The sequence below is a fragment of the Ixodes scapularis genome, unplaced genomic scaffold (genome assembly GCF_016920785.2).
Source record: "Ixodes scapularis isolate PalLabHiFi unplaced genomic scaffold, ASM1692078v2 PGA_scaffold4__175_contigs__length_147842914, whole genome shotgun sequence".
Lineage (NCBI taxonomy): Eukaryota > Metazoa > Arthropoda > Arachnida > Ixodida > Ixodidae > Ixodes > Ixodes scapularis.
In genome coordinates, this window is record NW_024609879.1 from 45,200,440 (window position 1) to 45,221,444 (window position 21,005).

Sequence of the window (21,005 nt, forward strand, 5' to 3'; positions counted from 1 at the left end):
CGTGTTGAATCTTCACGGACCCCTCCTCCTCGTTTTTGTGTTTTCGCGGATTGTGCGGGGCGGCTCATTACAAGAAGAAAAGTAGGAAGCTAATATAGGAAAGCTAATCTGAGCTGTCTATGAAACATCGCGTGTCGATGAAACGTCGTTCGATGAAGTGATTGTACCTCCAATGGGTGGCGACTGCTGGTAGAAGTTCGGGGAAATAATTCTGCCGGCTGCTGGGAGAATAGACACTACCTAAGGAATGCCCCGGTTCTTGTTTGCTTAGTGATATTCTCAGTTGTGTAACAACTTCGTTGTACCTCTTCGTATATCACGAATTGCTTGCAAGTTTGAACTTGTTTATGGAATGGACTGTCTAATAAACTTCTAGGAGATTTGAAAACAATCCATTGTGTCTATTTACCTGTCTTTTTGCAATCACCTGAGCGAGTAAATCTTCTAAGGATTTCCTGTAACGGTGCCCCTTTGAATGGGGTGCATCTGTGTTCCCTTCGAGTTCAGTGGATGTAGAGATAGGTGTGGCAGTGCATCATTGAATGGGGTGCTCCTGTGTTCTCTTTGAGGGCAGTAGGTATTGAAAGGAGAGTTATGGTACACTATTGAGGCGGGGTACATCTGTGTTCCCTTTGAGTGAGGCGGGTTTATGAAGCGGTGCAATGGCACACCTTCGAATGGGGTGCATCTGTGTCCCCTTTCATTTCATTGGTTGTAAAGAGATGTGTAACCGTACACCATTGAATGGGGTGCACCTGTGTTCCCTTTAAGTGAGAGTGGTGTAGAAAAAGTGTACTTGTGCACCACACCAACGGGTGTTCACGTACTACCATCTTTGGGGTGTACGAATATTCCCCCAAAGGGTGTAGTATATGTGACAAGCACCTACAGCCCCAATGGATGCACCCCACTACACTCTTTCTTTTTTAGAGTGCGAGAAGCTTCTTTGTCGCAGTGTAGTTTCATGGATAAAAGCGCACTTTTCCTTTCAGCCTTTCCTTCACAGAACTTGACGTAGTTACCGGAATTGCATTGTTGTTGTAGTCATGGAGAATATCCCGTGATAAGGATATCCAAATACTTCTCACAGATTGTACACAAGCACTGCGTGAACGTTCGGCTTGGGCTCGTGGCAATCAATGCCTCTACAAGCGTTCGGGTAGTGACACGCGTCAAATAGCTGCACTAACGAAAACAGCCGAACCCCAACGATGTCTGTATTTCAACACGCGTGCCATAGATTACGTAAAATGTGAGCCTTTTGTATCAAGAGTAACCTGCCTGCTCGATTTTCGTGTCCTAACCCCCCCCCTCCCCCCCCCCCCCCCCCCCTTAAATTTCTTCTGGATTCGAAGGTCCCGCGACTCAATCGGCGTTGAAGGCGTTACCGAAAAAAAAAGTAACGAAATACGTTACTCGTTACTTGCAAATTAAAGGAACGCCTTACCAACCTACGTTACCTCAAAATAAAAAGAACACATTAACGCTACTGATAAAAAGTAACGCTCGTTATTTAGCGTTATTTAGGGGGGGGGGGGGGGGGGAAGGGGGGGGGGGAGGTTCGCACAAGGTCTAGCAAACTATTACTTTGTGGTGTTAATATTTGCCCAGAATTCATAGTAGCTATGGGAAATTACAGTGCGCAAGGTAAAGAAAATTGCATATGCCGTTAATTAGATGTACAAAGCAATATCACGATGAAAGCGTATTTCTCCTCGAGGAGCATCCAGTTGGGAAATTACTTCTGTAGCCCTGAAGAGGTTTTGGAGCGCTTTTTTGCAGGTATCTTGCGCGTGCAAGCCCGCGCTCGCATTTACCGCACTGAAGGCACGAGCATGGGATGCTGTAGAATTGCTCAAAACCCACCAAGGATGTTTATAAGGGCGCAGATGATGAGCTCCAAATGCTCGCTTTGGTGACCGCCGTGGTCTTTCGAACAGGTGGCCAAGCTGATGACCCCGTGTCCGACCGAGGTGTCACTTGGAGTGTTCAGAATAGACCAGCGTGGCCAGGATGCCGTCATCGCGCTCGGCATCTACTTCATGGAGTCGGGCTTTCAGCACAAGGAGCGTATCGTGCCCTACTTCCTGATGCTGCTCCGCGGCCTGCTCAAGGCCAACTTTGTTGTGAGTACCTGTGCAATGCACTTCAGCTTGCATTGAGGTGGTTCAAGCAATGTCCGTTAAGCGGAAGAGGCAAAAAAAAAACAAAAAAAACAACATCGCCTCTCTTGGACATTTGTCAAAAGCCACGAAGGTACAATAGCACTTGGGGTTTTTAACGGGCCTAATTTTTTTCGGCGTATAGCAGAAAGAATTTTCCGCTAAATTTATCGGGTCCATTATGACATCACGTCAATTGACGCTATGACGTAACTTACCTTTACGTGAGAGTATATATGACATCACGTGACGATGATATCATGGGAGGTTGTGACACCATGTGAACTATGACATAACATCTTAATGTCAACCATAATGCAGGAACAGCGCGAAAAACACAGACGGAGCAGAAGAAACACGAGTACAGGACGAACGCTTAGTTCGAACCGCGTCCATAACCTCTTTGCGTGATTCCTCGGCTGCGTCCGTGTTTTTTTGCGCTGTTTCTGCGTTATGATAAGCAAATATCAATTAGCCCAACTCTCGACGTTACTTTAGATAACGTCAACCATTCCGTCACGTGACATGACAGCACGGGAGACCTGCAGCTTCGCACCGTTGCTGACGCTTTCTCCCGTGGACTTTCAACTGTGTGACCAACATGAGCAAGCAAGGTCCATTGACGGTTTTTGTACAGAGCTGTTTCTTTTAAAAACAGCGGGGGACTTTTATGTGACGAGAACAACATAGGCTAAAGTGCTCTTCGCGCAGACGTGCAAACTGAGACAGGCTGAGCGTGCACGGTAAATATGGCGGCCACGGATACGACGTTTCCGGACGGATCCGGTCTTTCAATTCGAAGGCTTTTCAGCGAAGTGTTATCTCCACTATAAAGCTCGCGGTGGAGGCAGGGCTTCTACTGCAGATCCTTGGTTTTTCACTTCGTCCTCGTCCTCCATAAAACGGCATCACACTACGACATCAACGACTCAGTGATTGGGTGCCGAGCGCCTGCTAAAGCCCCGATTGAACAAGACCCGCAGCCGGCCACTGACGCGGCACTCGAATACTTGAGTAATCATACTGCGGCCTCACTCGATCGCAGTGTGATTACTTTAAAATTCGCGTGCCTCGGCCTTCCTAGTACTGGTGGTGGCATGCAGGGAACTTTAGAGGTGTTCCTCTAAGTCGGATACAAGTTAAGGATGCGCCATATACACACTACCACGTTACCAGTCACGGCATCGGATCGCTCCGAGGACCAACCAGGAAAGGCAGTAGCCATGGCGTCTCATATGACGTGTAGTGTTCGATGCGTACTGCTCACCCGCAAGAAGGACCAGGTAGGCAGAAAAGAAAAAAGAAAAGCACACCTTTATACTTCAGAAGCCGACCACCGAATTCCGGCTCCTGAACTCGAGCGTGGCGCGCCCGCATCCCTTGCGCGTCAAACGCCGAGGGTGAGCTTTTCTATTTCCCCGTGGCTATGGGTCACATGGCCGATAATGTCTTCCTCTTCCTCCCCCCTGGCCTATGGAACTTAATTGAATATTGTCACGAATGACAAATGATGAGGCGGCGAATAACGGGAGAAACTAAACGTTTAAATGGGCAGCCTTGTACCCAATACAAAATAGAAGGGGGATAGCGTCGCAGGCGTCGATATCGGTGAAACAGCAGGATTGAGCGCTGGGGCGAGACTGACTTCGGCTTGCCTTTTGCACATGCGTGGGCATCTGGAACAATTCGCGTAGGAGGTTCGGCACGTCGAACATTCGAGCCTCGAACGAGCCAACAGGGTTCTCGAAGTTACCAAAACGCGACATTTACAGAACTAAAAAAAAAAAAAAAAAAAAAAAAAATGAAAGGCGTTTAGAAATTTCTGTAATGCGAAATTAGAGCGCAGCTCTTGATGTATTTTGATTTTGCGATATACAGTGCTAAACAATTTGAGAAAGAAATATATATGTAGGTCCAAATGTTGATCACTTTCCTCACATATTGGTCCTGCACAATCCTCCTCTGGATCCGTATCCTCTCGCTCCTTCGTACCTTCTCCTCCGTATCCTCCCCTCCTCCTCTTCCGTACCCTCCCCTCCTCCGTACCCTCCATACCCTTACCTCTTTCTTCGTACCCTCTCCTCTCCTCCTGCGTACCCACTCCTACTCTGTACCCTCCCTACCTCCTCCTTCACAAAACCCTCTCCTCCCACAGCTTCCCCGCTAAATTTAGCTGGAAAATTGACGTCACATGACCTCAACACCAATTCCGTTCCTCGATAAATTTAGCGGGAAAAATGAATTGGTGTGAAGGTGTGTGACGTTCCATACTGCAACACTGCGCATTCAGTTCCCCGCTAAATTTAGCGGTAAACCTGTCGTCACATGACCTCAACACCAATTCAGTTTCCCCGCTAAATTTAGCGGGGAAACTGTGACGTTATATAATGCAACGCCGACGCCGCTCCACGCAGAGACGGACTCCAAAGAGCTGCCTTTAAAAGGTGCGTCCACTACCAGGCATTGAACTTGGCCACTTTGCGTGGGAGCCCAGCACGATAACGATTCGGCCACGGGCGTGTTTGCTGGGAGACGTGCGTGGCAATATCGAGGTGCTCTTTCTCGTCATCAATGTTGATTGTAACTTTGTTGTGTTTTTAATACGAGCACCTATGTAAGACAGGACGGAAAAACCAGTTGCTCCATCTCGTGCTTCGTTCGTATCCCCCTTCGTCTTCGTCTACTACAGCCAGGATCTGCTTGTAGACACAACACAATCCCCCCTTCGAAGCAGAGTTCAACATGGGGAGAACCTGTCTGGAGGTTTCTTATTCCTTGTGGACTTTCGTGGAGCTGGAAGCGGCAGCTGTGTATCTGCTCCAGCTTCTGGATTGGCGTAGTCCACCTGTACTTCGTATCTTACTGGAATGTGTGTTCGAGACAACCTCGACGAATTCCAGCATCCTCCTCCTGACGTGACGAAGGTGCTTGGTCCCACCGCTTCATGAATCCTTTCAGGGGGACCAAACGATGGTGTTCCCTTTGGTCGGTGTGTAGGGATCTTTACCCGTACATACTCCCCTACACCCAATGTAAATGGTTAGGCTCTCCGCCTATCATCTGTGTATTGCTTGCTGTGCTTCTGGTAATGAGCAATCCGTTGGCGGAGTTGCTGCATCTCGATGTGAAGGGCTTTTCAAAACGTGGGAAGCCCACAATGTCCATACGCGTCCGTATTTTACGTCCGTGGATGGGCTCAGCGAGGGTGAGCTTCGTCGCTGCATGTGGTGTGCTTCGGTAGACACCCAGAAATTTCCCAAGGCCTGTACGAATGTTGCCTTGTTCCTGTAGGATAGTTTGGACGTACTGCTTAAGAACTCAGTTGAAGCGCTCAACCTGACCATTGGCTTGTGAATGGTATATCACAGGCCGATGATGAAAAATCCCTCTGGACTTCAGGAACTCCTGGAATATGCGGGATTGAAACTGTGGGCCATGATCAGAAACAATCACCTCCGGATACCCTTCCCGGCTGAAGATTCTAATGAGAAATGGCGCCCGAAGTGAAAAACGTGCCATTTTTCGCAGGCCCAAAGGCATGCCAATGCCTCTTTCTACAATGCAGAGTAGTTGCGTTCGGCGCTTCAAAGTGTTTGCGATGCGAACGTCACCGTTCGAATTCCTTCCGGATGTTCTTGCTGTAGAACTGCGCCTAATCCGTAATTAGATGCATCCGTTGTGATGACGGTAAGCAGCGCCACGTCGAAAACAGTCAGTGGAACGCTGTTCCGTATCAGATCCTTGACAGCAGTGAATGCCTCTTTTTGTGCCTTTTTCCATCAGAAGGGGACATCCTTCCGCACGAGCGCGTGCAGAGGCTCCACGATGGTCGCGAAGTTCGGTACAATCTTGAGGTAATATGTGAGCAGGCCGAGTAGCGATCGAAGTGATGTTACGTCTGTGGGGGGTCAAGCCTGCATGATAGCCTCAATATTACCTTGGCATGGCTTGATTCCCTGCGGTGTCAGCTCATGTCCTAACATCGAAACTGGTGAACTGCAAAAAAAAAAAAAAACATTTCTGCTGGTTTAGTTTTAAGCCTGCATCTTGAAGGCGTGAAAGAGCTTTCCTCAGGCGGGCATCATGCTCTTCTCTTGTGCGTCCGAAAATAAGTACATCGTCCAGGTAGACGATGGTACCTGGAGTACCTCGGAGTTTGCAGTCCATCATCTTTTTAAAGGCACGGGCGGCGGATGCCAGCGCGAAACATACTCTGGTGAATCTGAAGAGACCTTCACGCGTCACGAATGCCGTTAGGTCTCTGCTTTCATCTGCCAGGTCCAACTGATGATACGCCGACGAAAGATCTAGCTTGCTAAAGACGCGGGCACCGGAAAGCTGATGGAAAACGTTAGTCGAGGCATGGTAGAGGGTGGGAATCCAAAACTATTGCAGTGTTCGACTTGCGTCTGCACAAAGCCGGATCTCCCCATTCTTCTTGGGGGCCACCACGATGGGAGACACCCACTCCGAAGCATCGAGGCGCTCGATAACCCCGGAGCGTTCCAGCTTCACCAGTTCCCAGAAACTTTCTCGCGCACTGCGAAAGGTAGTCTTCGTAGCTTTTGTTGGAAAGGAGCGACGGAATCTCTCGTCTTTACCTTATGTACGAATCCTTTCGTATGACCTAATTCATCGGAGAACAGATGGGTGAAGTCTTGTGGGATCTCTGTAAGGTTTCTCGCGGAGACCGTTGCCGCCTGTTCACCGTCGGCAGGAGCAAAGTTTAGTTGGATGTCCAACGCACGTAAGGCGTTTAGGCCCATAACAGCCGCGCCTGTTTGTGCGACGGTGAATGTGCAGGTGCCACGTCTTTGCGCGAACTGCCCGGGTGCGTCGAATTTCCCCACAACGAGAATGTCTTTTGCGGAGTAATCCAGAAGTGTTGTACTCGAACATCCCAACTTGTAAAAGTGGAAGTGTCTTCGATAGACGTCTTCCGGGAGGACTGAAACGGATGAACCTGTGTCAACTAAAAGTTTGGTGGAAACATGTGCCAGATGTACCTCGCACGTAACCGATTGTTTGGTAAAGCTGGTAGTTAGCATCTGGACCTGGTCCTGCGCTGGTTCTACGCTTCGTACATAGAATTTTGCTTGCGAAACTCCCTGCTTGCAAACGGGGGCGAAGTGTCCCTTCTTGTTGAATCTTCTCCAAGCTTCGTTCTTTGCCGGGCACTTAGGATGGTCCGCCATGTGGTGCGGTGACCCTCATATGTAACAAGTGCCGGACGACTTGCTGGGACTTTCACTCGGATTCTTGGCTTTTATTTTTGCCACTTGTGAACTGGATCCCTCTTCTGTGAAGAGCTTGGCCTGCTTCATCGCTTGCTCAACTTGAGAGGTGATGGCAATAGCAGATTCCAGGGAAAGCTCAGACTTTAGGAGGAGGCGGTTCTTAACTTCGGAATGGACCGTTTTTTCAATGAGCTGATCACAGCTAATTTCATCTGTCATTACTCCGAATTGGCAATTGGTGGCAAGGCCACGGAGGGCCGTAACGTACTCTTGCACTGTCTCACCGGGCATCTGAGCACGGGACCGAAACAACAATCTCTCGGCCGTTTTGTTGATGACCGGCAGGAAGAATTTTCGCAGCTTCCTGACCGCTGCTTCGTAGGCTGTGGTAGCGGGCGTTGCAGGAGTGCCCGATTCTGAAGGGGCAGTTGAGGTACTTGGTGATATACCGAGGTTCGTTGCGGACATGTCTGGAAGGTCAGGTAGCTTGCGATAGATCCGTTGACCCTCAACTCCAAGCGAGCTGAGTAGGATGGCCGTTCTTCTGGCGTCTGTCATCGTCGACCCGCCGGAAGCGACCATGTGTGTCTCGAAAATGTCGTACCATTCGTTCCATGGAACTGAAGGCTTGCCTGGGGACGGTAGAAAAGGCGGTGGTGGGTCGGCCTTCATGCTGGAGTTGAGGCTTTGTCGACTGCGCCTATGGCTGTATATTTTATACGAGCTCCTAAGCCAGCTGCTCCATCTCGTGCTTCGTTCGTATCCCCCTTCGTCCTCGTCTACTAGCAGCCAGGATCTGCTTGTAGACGCAACAAACTTCAGGAGGGGACGGGGGCCGGAGGAGAGCCGGTCGGAGGCGTCTGATGATCTCCAGGGCTTGAGCAAGGTTCTGCTTCTCGTTGGCCCGAAGCTGTAGCAGAACGGCCCTGGCCGCCGCAGCCGACTCTGGAGAGCGGTGTAGCTACCCTGCACGGTGAATGACCCTGTACATTTCGGACACCCCGCACCGGGACCTGGGTCGGAGGGGTGGCGACCAATAAGGTCAGGGGCGGTTGTAGCCACGCCTGGCTGAAGGACCAGGCGAAGAAGTAGACCTGGCCATCCAAGGCCCCCCCTTCCCCCACCCACTTTATCGTGGAGCGCCGGCGTGGCCGGGAGAACCTCCGGCGGCGGTGGTGGGGGCGAGCCGACCTGGGCGCCAGGTGGTAGTGCTCCCGAAGGTACCAGGTTGGTGGTAGAGTCGGCGAACGGCGGCGGTGCCGTTGGCAGCGGGGCAACTTGAAGAGCCAAAAACCAAAACGAGGACAATAAGTTGTCTTTAAAATGGGCTTCTTCTACGAGAATGCGTCTTCTATGAGGGCGCGGCAATAGACTGAATTTGCCAGTACACTATCGGTATTTACCGCACAAAACCACGCGCAAATTCAGTGGTGTGAGGAAAATTACTAGTTATTGCCAAAACGTATTGAAACGCGCATCTTCTTCTAACCCCGCAGTGGGCACCTGTGAAAGCAGGTGTTTGGAGAGTGGCGTCTCCACGGACCCCGAGCCCCGCAGGGGGCGCCTGCACCTTACGTGCTAGGTGCTTGGTGAGTAGCGTCACCACGGACCCCAGCCACATTAGCGACACACAGACCCTGAGTAAAAAGTGGCTAAAACCCACCCACGTCTGGCTGTGCGTGGCGAGCCCGTGTCCGGGGAAAAGGGCATCCTGGTGGTTGAGCCGAGCCCGGGGTAGGTTTGGACCCTTCGGGGCCCCCCGGGTGAGGCAATACACCACTTCGGCCCCCGCTTCTCGTAGACGGGAGTCCTGGTAAGGCCCGGCCAGGATGATTCAGTCTATACTTCGTTTTAGCTTCGGTCCGAGCGCGGCCGATGTTATAAGCCAAAGGGCCAATCAAACAGCGAAAGAGGCACAACGTCATGGCGTGCTCTCTGCGCTTGATAGGACTAGCCGGCGGAGGAGCACGCACAGAGAGACGGCGAATACAGGCTGGTCCAATCAACTGCAGAGAGCACGCCATGACGTTGTGCCTCTTTCGCTGTTTGATTGGCCCTTTGGCTTATAACATCGGCCGCGCTCGGACCGAAGCTGAAACGAAGTATAGTCGCCTTTTCTTCTACTATCCCCTCTTTCTCTTTTCTCCCCTTCCCTCTCCCTTTGTTTCACCTTCTTTGGCGGCAAGGGCCAACCTTGTGTGGTGGCAGATACCCTTATCCTAACCACACTTGGGTATAGCACCTGGGCAAGTGCTAGTAGATCAGCGGTTCCAGCAAAGCCCATTTTGTTATGGGCTGCTGACTACTCCCTAAGTTGGGCTCGATGGTGGGCGGCACACCGCAGGTGCCGAAGTCCTTTTCCCATTCATATGGGTACTAAAGCTAAATCTTTCCTTGATCGGGCCCCGAAAAGGGTCCGGACCGAAGAGACAACATCAACAAGCCTTACCTTGCCAGTCATGAATTTTCCCAAATTTATAGTGATGCACTCGGAGAACAAAGATCAACCACTTGCAAAGCTTTCCCCCTTCTTGGTCGCAAAGACCCTAGAAACTGTGATAGGAAAATCCTTTAAAGCCAAAAAACTTCCATCTGGCGACCTGCTTGTGGAGGTCACAAATGCCGAGCAAAGCAAAGCACTTCTTGCACTCAACCAAGTAAGAGATTACAAAGTGTCAGTGACTCCACATCGCTCACTGAACAGCACGCAGGGTGTCATCTCTGAAGATGATCTCCTTGGAATATCTACCGACGAGATACTCGAGGGACTTCAAGACCAAGAGGTAGTCGCTGTGCGACGTATCACTATCCGTCGCGACGGTGAAGAACGGGACACAAAGCACATTGTGCTGACGTTCAACTCGACAACGCTACCCTCCACTGTTAAAGCCGGGTATCTCAACTGCAAAGTCCGCCCCTACGTCCCCAATCCAAGGCGTTGCTTCCGCTGCCAGCGCTTTGGACATGGGTCACTAACCTGCAGAGGAAAAGCCACCTGTGCAAAATGTGCAAGCACTGACCACCCTTCCGACAACTGTGGCAACAATACCCATCTTTGCGTCAACTGCCGAGGAACACACCCAGCGTATTCTCGCAGCTGTCCCCTGTGGAAGAGAGAGAAGGAAATTCTCTCACTAAAGGCCAAAGAAAATATTTCTTACTCAGAAGCACGGAAAAGACATTCTTTTATTTCTCAAGGCTCTTATGCCGAGGCCGCGCGCAGGGGACCGGCGCGGTCGACGGCGTCAACGGGAACGCAGACGTCAACGGACGACCTGCGTCCCCCCCCCTGAGTCCCCCTCAACCTCATCTGGAGTGGCACAAACCACTTCAACCCCAAAGCGAAAGGTAGATCCTATCGCTTCGGGGTCCATTCAAGCGCAGGGATCTTCAATCCCTGCGCCATCCAAAATGCAGATGCCTCGAGGTCGGGGACTTCCTTCTCGTCCCTCTGAAGGCGCCCGAAAACCTGGTGAGCCGTCGGGGTCGCAGGCCCTTAGGAATCAGCCAGAGGCGGCCCTTGATGAGCCGATGGACGAGAGCGGGCCCAAGTCCAAGGACGACAGGCCATTCTCAAGCTCGGAGTCCTTACCTTCGACTCCCTGCGGTAACACAGATAGGCCGAAGAACACATCTAAAAAGAAAAATGCACCCCGCATCAAAATTGATTTTTAGGTCTTGATGAATGGTCTTTCTTCTAATTCATGCATAATGGCAGCATTCCTGCAGTGGAACTGTCGAGGGTTGCTTCGAAACTACGATGACGTGCACTCTCTGCTAGACCAGCATCACCCTATAGCATTTTGTCTTCAGGAAACACACTTAAACAATAGTCACTCTAATATCCTAAGGCGCTTTCAGGTTTTTCGCAAGGACAGACCTCTTTTGTCGCACAGTTCTGGTGGAGTAGCTATAGTTGTCCAGCCGTCTACCCCATGTATTGAGGTTCCTTTGAATACCACTCTGGAAGCCGTGGCAGTTCGTGTTCTGTTGGACCGTTTAATAACCGTCTGTTCACTTTACATTCCCCCAAGCTATCCTGTATCCCGCGAAGAGCTTGAATCACTTCACGACCAATTACCCCAACCTGCCCTAATTCTCGGTGACTTCAATGCTCATAATCCTCTTTGGGGTAGTAGAAGACGAGATACACGTGGCTCGATGATAGAGCGTTTTCTTTCCTCAACACCTATATGCTTATTGAACAAAGCAGAATCTACGTATTTCAGTGCCCCAACTCATTCTTTTACATCTATTGATCTGTCTCTTTGCGATCCGACATTATTTCCTTTGTTTTCCTGGGCTGTCGATCCTAACCCCTATGGGAGCGATCACTTTCCTATCATTCTGAACCGACTACATCCACCTGTTACAGTGCCTACACGAACTCCCCGTTGGAAGTTTGAGGAAGCAAACTGGTCTGTCTTCAGCCAAGCAACCCAGCTCGCTTGTACATCGCTTAACAAACTGTCTATCGATGAACTCACCAATTTGCTTAGCGCCCACATCCTCAATGCTGCAATTCTAGCTATCCCTATGACTTTATCTCGCTTACCCCGCCGCCCTAAACCATGGTGGAATGCCGACTGTGAAAAATCAAGAAAAAAGCAGAACAGAGCATGGGGCATATTTAGACGTTACCCAACAGTGACTAATCTCATCAGTTTCAAGCGGATAAAGGCTCATGCGAGACACATCCGCCGCGTCTCACAGCGTCAAAGTTTCCAAGGTTATGCTTCCTCTATTAACAGCACTGCCACCACCAAGGAAGTTTGGGATAGAGTGCATAAAGTCAATGGGCATTACCGGGCTTACTCAGTACCGCTTCTTTCCGAAAATGGCCTGTGCCCTGAGAGCCTAGAAGAACAGGCAAATCTCCTTGGGAAACACTTTGAACGTGTTTCTAGCTCTCAGAATTGTTCATCTGCATTTCTGAAACACAAGAGACAAGCAGAACTCCAATCCGTGCGGACATCCGGCGGAGCTCGAGAAGCATACAACTTACCTCTCACACTGAATGAACTAGAACAGATACTTCATGAAACTAAACCTACATCTGCTGGACCAGATGGAATTCACTACCATATGCTTACTCACCTTCACCCTTCCACACTCGACATAATTTTGTTTTTGTTTAATCGCATTTGGCAGGAGAGTACATTTCCATCGTCTTGGAGAGTAGCAACCGTCATTCCTTTTCTTAGGCCTGGAAAGGATGCATCGTGTGCATCCAGTTACCGCCCAATAGCGCTAACAAGCTGTCTTAGCAAAACTCTGGAGAGAATGCTTAACAAGCGACTCGTGTACTTTTTAGAAAAAGAAAATATTCTTGATAAATATCAGTGTGGCTTCCGTTCGTCACGATCTACATTGGATCATCTTGTCCGCTTGGAGTCTACCATCCGTGAGGCCTTCGTAAATAAACAGTACTGCCTCTCTGTCTTTTTCGATTTAGAAAAGGCTTACGACACTGCCTGGCGGCATGGCATCCTACAAGATATGTATAGCTATGGCATTCGAGGCAGGATGCTAGCATTCGTAAAGAGCTATTTGGCGATACGTACCTTTCGTGTCAAATTAGGCACTACCTACTCTCGAGAATTCTGCCAGGAAAACGGTGTTCCCCAAGGAGGCGTATTGAGTGTCACCCTTTTTATAATAAAAATAAACTCGATAGCCCGGGCCATCCCATCATCCGTAGAGTATTCACTTTATGTTGATGATCTTCAGATATCCGTCTCATCCTGTAACATTGCTCTCTGTGAACGTAGGGTCCAATTAGCAGTAAACAATCTACTCAAGTGGGCTGATCAAAATGGCTTTAGGTTTTCACCAGAAAAAACAGTTTTCTGTTTGCTTTTCTCGCTTACGAGGAGCTACAATAGATCCATCGGTGACCATGCACTCCACTCCAATTCCAACAAAACCGGAGCAGAGGTTCCTAGGGCTTATTTTTGTTAGTAAACTGTCCTTTCTTTCTCATATTAGGTATCTTAAGGTAAAATGCCAGAAAGCACTAAACATTCTTAAAGTCCTTTCTCATACCTCATGGGGCTCTGATCGTCTCTGTCTTCTCCGAATTTACAGTTCGGTGGTTCGCTCACGCCTCGACTAGGGTAGTTGTGTATATGGATCGGCAAGGCCCTCAGCTCTTCGAATGCTTGACCCCATTCATCACCAGGGATTGCGACTGTCTACAGGTGCATTTCGCACGTCGCCTATCCCCAGTCTTTATGCAGAGACAAATGAATGGTCTCTGGAAAAGCGAAGGTTTGCTTTGGGATTTATGTATTCCCTTCGAATACGTTCGCTCACCCTGCATCCTACACGCGAGGCTGTAGAAGAAACAAGATATAAGCGCACCTTTGACAACAAGCCCTCTATAATCCCGCCTTTTAGTATGAGAAATGCAGCTGCAGCTGATTCGGTTGGACTGAGCACTACAATGCCCGTGACCCCCGTACCTCAAGCAATAGCTCCGTGGGAATATAGCCTCATTTTGTGTGACTTTTCACTGACTAAGTTCAGAAAGAGAGACACCCCACCAGAATGTATCAAACAGGAATTTTATGAAATCCAAAGTAGATACGCTGGTCACAGCTCGTATTACACAGATGGCACCAAGACAGAAACGTTCGTTGGATGTGCTATGGTTGGCCCCTCTGTTCGCTATGTTCAACGAATTGCATATACAGCTACTATTTTAACAGCTGAACTATGTGGTATCCGCCTGGCAGTTAATCATATTATAGAAACGAAGAGCATGAAGTCAGTTGTGTATACTGATTCACTCAGTTCATTGAGAGCGCTCTCATCACTAAATACCTCTAAACACCCAATAATCATAGAGTTGCAGAATAAAATCATTGATGCTTCCAAAAGGAACATTAAAATAGTCTTTTGCTGGGTCCCTAGCCATGTTGGTATACCGGGTAATGAGGAAGCAGACCTTGCAGCCAGTTCTGCTGGTGACAAAGAGGTCGAACTGCATGACATTCCATATAAAGACTATCACAGACTTTTAAGGCATCGTATAAGAGAGAAGTGGCAGCAAGAATAAGATGAAGAAGTAAATAACAAGCTGCATACTGTAAAGCCACTGCTTAGTGAGTGGGAGAGTGCAAGACACCGTGAACGCTTTTATGAGGTTGTCCTGTGTCGGCTAAGGATAGGGCATACGCACCTCACCCATGGCCACCTTCTGCGCAGGGAGGAAGCCCCAGAGTGCGAGCACTGCAATAATCCTTTAACTGTCGCACACATATTATTAGAATGCCCTGCTTATGACCTAGGCCGACGGAAACATTTTTCTCAGCTATATAAAGAACATACGCCTTTAAACCTTCCTATTTTGCTTGGCAACGAACCATTAGTTCCGCATTACAGCGTTTTTAGCTTCTTGAAAGCTATCGGCCTTTTACACCGACTATGATTTTACACCCAACTTCATGTCCATAACTACTTACAAGTCATACACATAATTTTAACCTATCATCAACTACTAAAGTCTTCGAAACCCTATCTGCAATAGTGTATGTACATGGCGCATCATAGCCTAAGATGCTTTTGCGCCATAAAACCCCAACCAACCAACCAATCTTCTTCTAAGTCTTCGTCTTCCCCACCAACGTCAGCCTGAGTTTTTGCAGAATTATGTTGTTTTTAAGCATCACTCGAATCGACATCGCTCTTTACCTGGGAGAGAAATTAGTCATCCAAGTCGTAACACTGTTTGAGGCTGGTGACATGGCCGGGTTCAGCGAGTCGTCCAAACTCACAATGGACGAGCATGTACGTGAGGTGTGGTGCTTTCTCTAGAACTCAATACGGACCGTTTCACCTCTTTGCCAGGGAAAAATGGGAAATTCAGAGTTATCGGCACACAAGAAAAACATGATAAAAAATTTCGAGGACACCCGAGCACTTCCTGTGAGTTGTGAATGCGAAAGTATGAATGCTGTTCTTTCGCTCCCTTTCTTCGTCTGCGGCGTACTGGCGTGGACGGCCACGTTTCGCTGCTTCCACGTAGCGGCCGACAACCGAGCGCGCGCTGAAGTGACCACGCCGTCCTGAGCTCGGCCGTGCAGCCTCTCCAGAGTTTGGCCAGGAAATTGGCCACACACTTCTGGTCGTCGTAGCCCTTGTATGACTGGACCTGTACCTGTAGCTGTGGCCTCAGGGGCCGGTCACGAGATGGATATGCACAAGAGCCAAGCAGTGAAGGAAAATGATAAAGATGGCGGTCGGTGACTGAAGCCGAGTCGAATGGCCACGTAGGCCTATCGGGTATTAGCAAAGGCAGAAAAAACAACGCCAAAAAAGAGTTAGATGCATAAAACGGACCAACGTAGGGAGCTAAATTCTGTAGGGCTCTTTGCGTATGGCTCACCCGCAAGAAGAACCAACGAGGCAGATACAAAAAATGAAAGCCGTTTACAATTCCCTGTAACGCCGGTTAGAGCGCAGTTTTTGAGGTGGAGGATGGAAGTGTACTGAGGGATAGGTGACTCCTTGAGGTCACGTGACCTCAGGGGGCTCACATGACCTCGGGGGGGGGGGGGGGGGTCGCGTGACCTCAGGTGGTCACGTGACCTCAGGGGCTCACATGACCTCGGGGGGGGGGGGGGGGGGTCACGTGACCTCAGGCGGTCACGTGACCTCAGAAGGGTCACATGACCTCGGGAGGTCACGTGACCTTGGGGGGGGTCACGTGACCCCGCGGTTACGGCGACGCCGCTCAAGCCGGAAACGGGCCCCTAAGAGCTGCGCTCTAAAAACATACACCTGTATAGGGGGTATTCACTGACTCCATATTTGAGGGCGCTGTTTAGAGCGCATGTTCAGAACTAGCTCACATTAATAAACTGCTAAGACCGGCAACCTTAGCGGTGTGAAATGAACGTTGCAAAAGAACTGTGGGAGCTCGCCGTCAGCACGCTCTCAGCAGTCGCACACACAGCTATGGCCGCCAGTGAATACTCCCTACTCTTCAGAAGCCGGCCAGCAAACGCCGGCTCCCGAGCCCGAGCGTGGCTTGCGCGCATCCCTTTCGCGCCAGGTGCTGGGCGTGAGCTTTTTTTCTTCCGTGGCTTTCGGCCGGATGACCGGCAGACATCAGCGCGACGAGGGCCTCTGTAGCGGCTCCTTTGCACCTTGTGGAGGAGCAGTGCCTGACGACGCTGAGGGAGTAGGGAATGCGGAAAGCAAGTTCGTCTGCATCTTTTGCTGGGGCTGTGGTGACGTCAGAACGCCGAGCTCTGGTTGGCTCTGATTGAAGGATAGTGAGTAGACCTCAAAGCAAGCTGCCTTGAGGTCTACCCACTCTCCTTCAATCAGAAACAACCAGAGCTCGGTGTTCTGACGTCACCACAACCTCAGCAAACAAGCAGAGGAACTTGTGATCCGCAGAGCTACTGGTGCACTCCAAACTTATAACTAACCGTTGACGTGCGCCACCAAAGCGTCTCTGTGGTCGGCCTTCCGGAAGTAACTAAGCTAGCTATGTTGTTTTTGGTAGGATTATTTCTGCTTTCATTGACGGCATTAGACATAAAAGACAATTTGTACTGGTGACCCTCGGTTACAAGAGTTATGCATGCATCCGTTCATACGTCTACGTCACACGATTGCCCTTGTAGGAGGAGATCCGGTACGAACCGGACGAGCGCATCCCCGTGCGGGAGCGCTTCTGCTTCCTGCTGCAGACGGTCCTGTCGGACACAGCGTACCACTGCGAGCACCTGAGCGAGGAGATCGCCAACTGCCAGCTGGAATTCTTATCGGCGCTGGTGCGCATCTGCGCCAGCGCCCAGGCGGCGGCCTGCAAAGCCACGGACTCCGCCGTCAGCGCTTCCACACTCAACATAAGGGTGAGTGGGAAGACACAGCCGTTACCTTCGCCGAAGGAGGTCACGTAACCAAATAATTTACCATAGTCTGCTGCAGGTTTAGAGCAGCGGGAAGCACCTCCCACACATTTTTGTGCGCGCCATGATTGGTGAGTTCCTTCTCTCCACTCGCCTCCTCCCAAGCGTTCGCTTTGCTAAAGTTGCAATGGTGACTACATGGGAGGACCCTTTCCTGCTATTTTTAGCTTGCAACAGACTACAGGGGAATACGTCTCGCTCTGAAAAAAATATCCGATGTCCCTTATTGGTACAGGCTTTGCGTAGTTGGAACAAGAGAGGCCCTTCTGAGCGCACGACACTAGAGCGCCGATGTTGGAGCGCGCGACATGAGAGCGCTGCGACAGGATCGCGCTTTCGATTACAGCGCACGTCACGAAAGCGCATGACCAATTAAGCGCACGTCACGAGAGCGCATGACCAATTGAGCGCACGTCACGAGAGCGCTTGACCGGTTGAGCTACCAGGGTCAATGGATGGTTTGTAAAGTCGCGAAAATACCGGCGACTCCAGGTAAAGGCCCAAGCGCGATTGCATCGGATGCGGAGGAAAGCTTACGAGCCTTTTGATCGGTATGGGAGAAGCATACCCTGCAAATTTATGAATTAGACATGAGAATTTGCCAAAAGTCTATTCGTCGATGTGCAATAACAGTGAAAGAACAATTAGTTGCATTTGGCAATGTGCACAAGGCCAATTTGAATAACAAATAATTTGATGCTGCCAGTGCGCATAAAAAAATATTAGTCTGAAGAAAGCAAAATAAAATTGATGTTATACTATACATTGTTATTGCCTAGTATTTTAACCAGGGACGTATATTACCAAATATTCGCTGACTTATTCTTTGGAAAGCATAACTGCAAAGATGCTAAAAGCAATCAACAGTAAAAAGTAGACCATTTCTAAAAACACATGGCCGCTTTAAGATAAGCTATTTTAGACTTGTGGCAAAAGTACACACACACAAAAAAAAAAAACATGTACGTTGTTGTGCTGTAGTGGAAGCTGTCTAGGCTATGCCGAAATCTTCATAGCTTACCATTTATTCAGGAAATAACGCCTTGAACGCCAGCGCTTTGCGATCGGCGTACAAATAAAGTTTTCCCCATTTCGGCCTCGCCATAACTAAACAAGGCCGCTGCCCTGCCAGGGTAGTCACATTAGCGGAACGAGGATAACAGCAGAGCGCATTGCTTATTTCCCGCACGCGTGGGAGATGCCTGTTGCCCTGGTTTCACTCCCGCTCTAAGATGATACCGACCAAACTTTCTAAACCAGGGTTTCGAAACGTTCGTCTTCTCCGCACGGATATATAAAAGGAAGCTAAATTTATGCTGACCTTTTCTCCGGGTCTGTCTAAAGTGTAGTGAGCGTTCCTTTGCTCCGAGTCCGCTAAAACATGAATGAGGGGTTTTCTGGAGAGCTCATCTGCGGTGTGCTTTTTGCTGGTATTCGACGAATGGCCTTAGTGGGTAAAACGCACAAAAGTTGAGTTAAGTGAAAATTTTTTCGAAGGTGCTGTGGTGTACATTTTGGCGATTACATCTCACAACAGAGGCCGGCTAGATTTTATTTTAGCTCGCACGAAACAAATGCAAGTACCGGACACATATACCCACTCTGAATGTAAAATTAATGTTTTTATTACGTATACCGTAGGATGCTTTGTTTTCCGGTTTTATCTTTATTGAGGATTATTTCAGGTGTAGCACGATCGGCCCCGCGGGAAGAATCCTATCGCGAAAGGTCCGTGTCATTAGCCCTCGTTTTGAAAGGTAACCAAACGAAAACTCACCGGACAAAATCTCACCCGTTTTTTTGACGGACCCGGACAAAAGCTCACTGGTTTTTGCACAGACCCGGACAGAAGCTCACCGGACGAATTATTGTGGCAGGCTTATAGGCATTCCCGCTTTATAAATATTGTACGCACTTTTCATTTGTCGGCGATTTTTTCGATCAGTTAGCCCGCGCTGAAACAGTGTGGTACCGGCAATTGCTAACGGATATATAAAGTCAAATTCTGACCGGTCTTGCTTCAACTTGTGTCCTTGAACGTAGTCAAACTTGACTCTCTACGTGAGCTTTGACTTCATCGATGTGTCATTCCGCAGATATCCGGGATTTGCGTAATAACATGACGCACAGTGCTAATAAAAGACTGAATCCATTCAGTCCGAAGCCACAGGACGGCAGTGACTAACAACTTGACGATTGAGTGGTCGATAGCACTCGACCGTGATTTTCTTTTACCAATGAATAATGTCCAAGTTATTCCCCATAGCATACCAAGCCACAACTGTTGCCGTCAACCCCCCAACTTGGAACTATCGGGCACCGTAGAATGACTATACTCCTTTTCATCTTACGGGCAAATAACGGCAAAGCTCAAAAGCTAACAACGCTATAGCTCAAAAGCTCTGTACGTTCCTGCTTTGCTCGAGCGCGCTAGCGGGGCCGGAACGCAAAAAGCGGTGGTCTCGTGCGTCTAGTTTGGGCTTCGCTCGCATAAAATATGAAACGCCCTTTGTTTTCCTCAGTCTTGGGGTTTTGGTGTACCATGCACTGCCATGCCGTTCTAGATGTCTTATATGTGTAGGAGCGACATTCGCTGATAAGATGTTTACTGTATACGACGTCCCCATGGAGCTGTCAATGTGGCCACCAGCGAAGCACTCTTGTATCAGTGACTGTTGCCGTGCCACAATTACGTTCCATAGGGCTATCAGACGGAAAGTGTAACTTTACGGACTCTTCTCGTTCACTTTTTGAGTTCCAACAAATATAAAAACGGAGTTCAGTCAAGACTGACGAAAAGGAACAACTTTTAGCTTGGTAAAATTTAGTCACGGTACATTAATAAAACGGCGAGCTTTTGTCCGGGTCCATGAGAAAATCGGTGAGCATTTATCCGGGTCAGTATGAAAATCGGTGAGCTTTTGTCCGTGATTCTCGGTTTAGAAAATCCCGCGCTCAGCGACCTCGTGACCGAGGAGACGCCAAACTAAACACAGGGCCATATTGCGTAGGACTTCAATACAATGGAAGAGATCGACTTAATCTATCACCGACTGTATTTTATTATCTGCATTGATAGTTTATCGCTCATTATTAATAAAGACATCTAAGCACTTCCTATGAGATGTGAATGCGAAAGCATGAACGTCGTTCTTCCGTTCCCTTAGTTCGTCTGCGGCGTAGTGGCGTGGACGGCCGAGCGCGCGCTCTCGTGAAGTGGAATCGCCGCACTGAGCTCGGCCGTACAGCCTCTCCGGAGGTCGCCCGAGCGAGCTGTGCGACAAGGCCCCCACCGCCGCACTTCTTACCGGCGGCAGGACCGCTCGTTCGGAGAATTTTTTGAGCATCAAAGCAATTCGCAGCCATAGATGAAACAACGGTAACCACAGGTTAGTAGCGTCAAGAAATGGTCTTGGATCTGAATATCGGTCAGCGACAAATGTTGCCAAGTACCATAGCAAAAAAAAAAAAAAAAAGAAAAAAAAGCAGAAACTAATTTTATTAAAAAAAGAAACTATCAACGAAATAGGCATTCTTGGCAAGGAAAGCATATTTAGGCACATACCAAAGAATAGGCAGTTATACGCACTATAAAAAAAAAACAGTAATGAAACACTGGACTGCTAATTCGGGGCCTTAAATAATAAAGAAGCGAAATACGAAGGAATGGAATAAAACAA

At 49.2% G+C, this 21,005-nt stretch overlaps 1 protein-coding gene across 1 annotated transcript in view; it reads left to right on the plus strand.

Moving 5' to 3' along the window:
- The window catches only part of LOC120840654 (phosphatidylinositol 4-kinase alpha-like), a 64,354-nt gene that overhangs the window by 8,541 nt on the left and 34,808 nt on the right, over nucleotides 1-21,005 (plus strand). Inside the window, exons 2-3 of the mRNA XM_040211263.2 lie at nucleotides 1,941-2,126; nucleotides 17,038-17,247. Coding sequence (XP_040067197.1) covers nucleotides 1,941-2,126; nucleotides 17,038-17,247 — 396 coding nt within the window. The remainder of the gene's footprint in view (nucleotides 1-1,940; nucleotides 2,127-17,037; nucleotides 17,248-21,005) is intronic.